The sequence below is a fragment of the Bidens hawaiensis genome, unplaced genomic scaffold (genome assembly GCF_021521415.1).
Source record: "Bidens hawaiensis isolate Kalapana, Puna unplaced genomic scaffold, B.hawaiensis_p1.1 tig00031149_1, whole genome shotgun sequence".
NCBI lineage: Eukaryota > Viridiplantae > Streptophyta > Magnoliopsida > Asterales > Asteraceae > Bidens > Bidens hawaiensis.
The window spans coordinates 192,015-199,394 of NW_027495234.1; the positions used below are offsets into that span (position 1 = coordinate 192,015).

At 35.6% G+C, this 7,380-nt stretch overlaps 1 protein-coding gene across 2 annotated transcripts; it reads left to right on the top strand.

The window, feature by feature from the left end:
- Positions 1-1,356: 1,356 nt before the first annotated feature.
- On the top strand, positions 1,357-3,444 carry LOC143581709 (actin-depolymerizing factor 1-like). 2 transcript variants are annotated; one of them, XM_077064427.1, is made up of 4 exons: positions 1,357-1,480; positions 2,648-2,913; positions 3,002-3,162; positions 3,240-3,444. In XM_077064427.1, exons 1-3 carry the CDS (start codon positions 1,478-1,480, stop codon positions 3,150-3,152), a joined length of 420 nt encoding a protein of 139 aa, XP_076920542.1. In that variant the 5' UTR covers positions 1,357-1,477; the 3' UTR covers positions 3,153-3,162; positions 3,240-3,444. The 2 variants fall into 2 exon arrangements, with proteins under 2 accessions (XP_076920542.1, XP_076920540.1); XM_077064425.1 differs by having other exon boundaries at positions 3,002-3,444.
- The last annotated feature ends 3,936 nt before the right edge of the window (positions 3,445-7,380 follow it).

The following is a 7,380-nucleotide window of genomic DNA, read 5'->3' on the forward strand; positions in this document are numbered from 1 at the left end:
AGTGTACCAAGAATGAGATTTTACTAAAGATCATATTTGTTTCCTCGAAACATTCTTTTAGAAAGACTACGCCTATCTCTCTTTCTATGTAATACATAGCAATCAGATTTGCATGCTAGCTAAGTTGTTGGGCCAAGCATAAGATGGTAAGATAGACACACCAATGATTAACTAACAAGTTACAAAAGTTAGATAGTAAGATAGACACACCAATGATTAAGTAACAAGTTACAAAAAAATTAAAGAATCTGCTGCAAGTGGGAATTGAACCCGAGTTCTCACAGTAATAAAGCAAGGTTTTTACCATTAGACCATGGTTCAACTTTGCTTATGTGTTCACTCACAATTTGTATGCGGGTTCACTATCATATTTATATAGGCATTCTATATAAAATCCGAAACTCAGTGGGTTCATGTGAACCCACACCCAATTTCCAATGTGTGGAGTGGTATAAAGCCTGAGTTATTTAATAGAGACTTAAGTTCGATCCATCGCAGACAATACTTTGGGGGAGGACATGGGTGGCTCAATGAAGGAAGACCTGATCTTTTTGATATCTGGTTCGATCTTGAGAGAGTCTGGTTTTCCCTGAAGCTGGAGATAACTTGGAGGCACTTAAGGGCTTCGTATGGCTGGGTTAGGTCAACTGGCGGAAGCCTTTGCCATTAGGTCACCCATACAGAATACCTAGACAATTCTTTGTTTGTTGACCGTTCAAAATAAATGTTATGAGTGATGGACCATATTTTTACCCATGTCACTCTTAAAAAGTACTACTCGGTTGTCATATACATTAATATCACATAAAAATAAGTATCGTATGCAATATAATATACATAGTTTTTTGTTATATCGATCAAGTTCATGTTTCATTTTATTTATGGCAAACACCATAAAACAAATACGTTAGTTGATAAAACCTCATAGAGAATGATTTAGTATCGTTGAAGAATCAACTAATGCATTAGTTCATCTTCGTCTTTTGTTCTTCTTCACTCTTTTATCATGTTCCCAATGCCCCCGGTTCTTTTAAGAATCAGTATAATTTATCAATCAAATACGTAAATAACACATAAAAAACAAATATCAAATACCATATAACACACGCTTTTCTAACCAACACCACATGTGATTACTACATACCACCAACCACATGTTCTAGTCAATATTACATTCATCTACAACCAGTACTTATCAATTATCATCATTAATCAATACTATAAATGAAGTGGATAAAACATAAAGCAATGGTAATTGGTACCACATAGGCACATACTATTCCAAGGTTTAAAATGCAAAAGTAATAATACATCAAGGTCTCCTCTACAATTCGTACACATTAATAAAATATCATCAAAAAATTAAAATATAAAAAGGCAGATAAACACGGCTTGCTTCTCGTTCACCGCAAAATAATAATAATTATAATAATCGGAGCCCTAGATTTTCTCCATCCATCAATCAACTCCTGAATCGATGGTATTACACACACACACTATTCACTAATCTGTTTATATATCGTAATTATTTATAATATTCTGTTTATATATTGTAATTATTTATAATATGTTTGATTTCAGATATTTATCTCGATCTGTATGCAATTTACTGATTTTGTTGAATCTGTTGATGCTGATAGCTTCGATCTTAGTTTCTAGTGGTTGATTTACGTTTTGTTTATACTTGTAGCTAATATGATGATTAATTGAGCTAGATCAGAGGTTTAATTTGTCAGATGCGTGCTTCAGTTGTGTTTATGTGGAAATTTTGGATTGTTTTTGAAAATTAATTAGGAATCGGTGTCGATTTTGATCTGATTTGAGATTTTGAATATATTTATGTTTAATAAAGATGTATGTATATTGATGGAAGATGTTGAGTGCTTGATCTGGTATTTCATCGGTGTCGAATGTTTGTTATAAGAGATTTTTGTGAAGCTCTTGTCTGATATTTTTTTGAGATGTTAAGTTATATTTTGCTGGAGGAACGGAATGGTGCTGGCGAAGTAATGATGCGTTAATGTTTGACTGTATTTAGCTATCATTTATCCAATATTGTTACACATGTAGTTAAATCATCGGTGTTTATAGCTTACTAAATACTAACCTTTGATTTACTAGTGATCTGATGATGAAACTTTCAGTAGTTGATTTCGTGGTGTGATGTGTGTTAGATATTATGTGTGTGTTGGTTAATTGTTAGGATCGTTTTGTTAATTGTAAGTACGGCTGTAAGCGAACCGTATAACGCCTTGTTTATGTTCGTTCGTTAAGCTTTTACTAACAAGTGAACGGTTCACGAACACCTAACCGAACAATTTTTTTTTGTTCGTAAACAGTTAACAAACATAAACAAACTCCCTGCCGAACAGTTCGTCTAAGTCTATAAGAAGTGTTTGGTTGAAATGCTTAAAGCCTTAAACATACCTGACTGTTATAGTGATGCGTTGATGACCCATGAAATCAAATTTTTTTGTTCGTGTTCGTTCATTAAAGAAACGAAATTGTTCGTGAACGGTTAAGGAACTTCCCGCTAAACGAATGTTCATTTCGTTTACGACCCTAAGTCTATAAGAAGTGTTTGGTTGCAATGTTTAAACAAACCTGACTGTTTTAATTATATTCTGATAATCCATGAAATGTGTAGGCTAATGCAGCATCAGGGATGGCTGTGCACGATGAGTGCAAGCTAAAGTTCATGGATTTGAAGGCAAAAAGGACCCACCGCTTCATCATTTACAAGATTGAAGAGAAGCAAAAGCAGGTGATGGTTGAAAAAGTTGGGGAGCCAGCACAAACTTATGATGAATTCACAGCATGCCTTCCTGAGAATGAGTGTCGATATGCTATCTTTGATTATGACTTTTTGACCCCAGAAGGTGTCCAAAAGAGCAGGATCTTCTTCATTGCTTGGTAAAAATAATAATTACAATAATAATAGTAGTAGTAATAATATCCTTGTTAGTTAAAAGGTTTTGATGTAACTGGTGTTTGTTTAAAGGTCACCGGATACTGCACGTGTGAGGAACAAGATGATTTATGCCAGCTCAAAGGACAGGTTCAAGAGAGAACTTGATGGTATTCAGGTGGAGTTGCAAGCAACTGACCCTAGTGAGATGGGGCTTGATGTTATTAAAAGCCGAGCGAACTAAAGTATAAAAGGTCAATATTCTTCATAGAATATTTGTCATTTATTATGTTAAATGTCTATAGATATTCTGCTATGGTCTGGTATGTAGATTATTGTGGCGTACCGGAGAGGTTACTTTCCCAAGTGAAGTCTTGCTTTCACTAAGAACTAGTGTGGTTTCAGGTAAAGAATTGTGTGGTGTTTGTGTGATTCAACAAAAGTCATGAATTTGTACTGCATTTCACTTTGATTTTGTCACATTTTATGGATGTTGATTTGTTTTTCCTAAATATTAATATGATCATTTGCGTTTAGTTTGTAAATTCTTCATCACTCAATCTACCCTGATTGACGTAATGTTTTTCTGCATGTTGTATGTTAGTCTTTTGTAGAGTGGGTTAGAAACATAAGTTTAGCCTGATTTTGATAAATGTGATTTCCGGAGATGTATATGTTGTCATTGGTGGCATTGCTGGATTTGAACAGTCTCTGTTTGGTTCAGTCTGGATGGATCCTGGTTGACCATGCTTCAAACTTTGCCCAATGATTTGTATGACTTTATTAGGTTTTACTTTAGCTTAAGAATAGGTTCTTAAAATATCAAAAGTGTTCTGTCAGTTGGGTTCGGTTAAAATAGGTTCTTACCAACCTTAAGTTGTTTTAGGAAAAATGTCAAAAGGGTACACCCGCTAAGCTTACTTTATATCCTGATTAAGCAGTAGGAGGTGGCGGTGGTTGCAGTGATCGACACGTAGTGGAGGCGACGGTAGTGGCTACTGGTAGATGTTGGTGACAATGGTGGTGACTGTTGGTCTCATCTATTGGGATTTGGGACCCATTCAAAGTTAGTTTTGTAGAAGGGATATATGTCAACATATTATATAGTTTTTGTACATCAAAATCTACTCATTTTGATGTAGTTTTACTTATTTTGTAACTTTATGTGGAGCTGCTAAAAAATTAAACTAGACAAAAGTTGACTTAAAGGGTCGAACATGTGGGTTCGAGTCTCTTTAACATAGGTTGGTTTTACCAGGGGTTATCTTAAAAGCACACCGAACTACTTGTTTTGGTTTCATAAGTCTAGGATCCCATTAACTTTGTATCTCGTATTCTCAAGCTTCATGTTAGAGATCTAGAGTTTCTTCTCAATGGTAATGGTAGGATCCGAGCTCCCAACAACTTCATAAATCTTCTCCTCTGGTCCTCCCCTTTTAGGTTAACGCCTACCTGGCTCAATCGTCAATGTAACTTAAGAGTGCCTGAACGCTTACTCTTCATTGTATCGATGCATATTTAGAATTGTCTACGTGACATCCCAACTATGGCTATTTTTCTATTTGGACTTGCATTTTCTCACAAAGTTCTAGATATCACTTGCAGGATCTTGAACATGGTTCCACCACCATAACCACCACACATCTTTGAAAACTCTAGTTTGTTGAGCACTTCAAGATGTTAACACTATGTTCATGGATGCACCCACCCACGAGATTTTAAGTCTGTTATGACGTGTAAGTCAATCATCAATCCAAAACAAGAACATAAATCAAACAAGGTGATCTATACGAGGATAGAGAAGAAATCATCATCATCGTCGTACTCAGTATATCCCACCAATAGCAAAGCTATGGTAGGGTCTGAGGAGGTTAAGATGTAGACAGCCTTACCTCTACCCCATGGGGATAGAGAGGCTGCTTCCGGTGAGACCCCCGGCTCGATAGTAGTTTTGCATCAAGCCTTGGACATATTACATAAGGCACATAGCACTCAATCATCGGGACGCCGGCTGATTGGTGCATGTACCCTTGAGGATAGAGAAGAAAGAGAGCTTAAAACTCATATCACCATTCCTCTTTAGGCACATCGCTTAAAGCATCCGCAACACAGGTGTTGGCGTCTCACAGGATGGAGTCTCTCTTCGTCAGGAATTTCACAAGAGGCCGCTGATTTTCCACTACCTCTCTTCACGCTCCTTTCTCTTTGTTACACATCAGTCCAAAGGGCCTCACGGATGAGAGCGTTAGATATGGTTAAGGCTGAGAGGTGTTTTGAGGACCCAAGCTATAATTTGAATGGTTAGCGATTTGAGTTATTGCTTTTAAAGTATAGAAGGGCTTCAGCTTTAGTCGAATCTTAATCTAAACGAAATTTTACAATTCTAATCAAGTTCATAATCACATAACAATAATTTTTTTAATAACAATAATTGATCCATTAAACACCATTTGATTTGGTTCTCATTTTCTTCTCTACAGAAGGGCCAAGAGTGAGGTATATACCCAGTTACCATTCGTCAGCCCAATACAAACTTACCCCTCAAGCCGGCCCAATTAAAGTAGAGACCTACATTGTCCCATTTTCAATATTTTCTTTATGGCATTGTTGTTTCCATTACCAATTTTCAATTATACAACAAGCATACACAGCAAAATCCCACTGCTTTGCTGGTAAGGTATGGAAATGATGGAACGTAGGCAAGCCATACCCTTATCTAAGAGGATAGAGACTACTTCCATGGAGAGAGCGGACTCCAAAACGGCTCTTGTAATTATAATTTGAACATATCCCGATTGAACTCTCATTATCAACGGCACATGCGTTACATCACTAATTATATGATTATTAACATGCACATGGATTGGGCATGGACAATAATGTAAACGATATAAGCCGCTCGTGAGTTACTAGACACCGGCCTGTAAAGCTCGAATGAAGTCAAGCTTAAATAAGCTCACGGATAAGCCGAGCCTATACTGGAAGTCTGAATCTGATCTAAAACAGTAGCTTAACCCCACACTTCATTTATGGAGTTTAAACTGTCTCACGACCCTAAACGGGCATGCTATTTTTATAACCTTTTAAATATTACATGTACAATTGTTTTATATAAAATTATGATCAAAATAACTAAATAATTAATATACATTGTTTCATACATAAAAATAGATATAGATGCATGCAATCAAATACTTAAGTAGTTGATACATAATAAACAAGTTGAGCTCGAGCTCTCCTAAGTTAAACGAATTGAGCCCGAAGTAAGGCGACCTAAGCACTCATTAGTTACACCCAAAGGGCATGAACCAAGCCCCTAATGGACATGGGCACTTGACATTAGCAAGCAATTAGTGTTAGGAAAGTGGTAAACATTACACTTTTTGTGTGAACAGGAGAGACTGATTGAGAGTGGGTAAGAAAAGTATCTTTTATAAAGAGGGAACTGAAGATAGCTATTTGTTTTTAGGTGGTAAGAAAAGTATCTTCTTAGCATATGCTGTCAGCTTATGACATATTTGGCTGTCATTTCTTAATATTTGTGAGTGAACATATTGCAACCTGCTTTGATTATTGTTGCTTTCCTGTCTCCTTAGCTAGGGTTTTGGAATGAATTTAGATTGTAGGTGATAACTGACAACTGTTCATATAATTCGAATAATAGGATACTGGTTACATTGTTCTTTTATAGTTTTATTGCATTGACATTCTTGATTAAAATAGAAATATTGTCACTATTTGATTTAACCATTTTAACATTTACTATTGAGTTATGGAATTAATCTGATTATGTATTTGTTTTGGTGAGAGCCGACCGTCACAACTTAAGGTTGGGTCAGCTCGGATGGTAGCTAGCTACGGCGAGCCATGTTATATTAACTTGCTATTTATATTCTTGCATTCACTATCCGTCTTGCAATTGGTTATGATATTCGATTAGGCCAAAGATTTCTCAGCAACTTATACAGAGAGAGAAATATTTAATCAACAAGGTTATATTAGGCTATGAATGTTTCGTATATCATCATTGAAACTACTAATGATTGTTTTAAAGCGTTGTCCAACATGTATAAGAAATCATTCACATCGAGCAAGTATTCTTAGTTCATCAGTTGGCCAATACAAAGATGAAGTAAGGTATGCATGTTATAAAGTATGTGGACGAATCCAATACGATTCTTTCTCTGTATTCATCTAGAGTGACTAATTAAGCCTACTTTCTGTGGGATTTACGACACAAATTAGCGTAATGTGTTACAACTTCTTTTAAATAAAGTACGTGTGTAAACAATTTAGTTTAATTACACAACTTGAAAACGGGTTATATACGCTGAAAGGGTGAAACAGGTAATTAACCTTATTTGTATAAATTAGATTACTAGCAAAATGTTTGTTTAATGTCATAAGCTAGTTATTTTTTTAATGGCTTGATTTATTTTAATTTAAAAGTATTTTAGTGATACAAAATACAT

Coding starts and splice junctions, on each gene's coding strand:
- LOC143581709 (XM_077064425.1), top strand. Junction 2,914..3,001: donor AGGATCTTCTTCATTGCTTG/GTAAAAATAATA, acceptor GTTTGTTTAAAG/GTCACCGGATACTGCACGTG.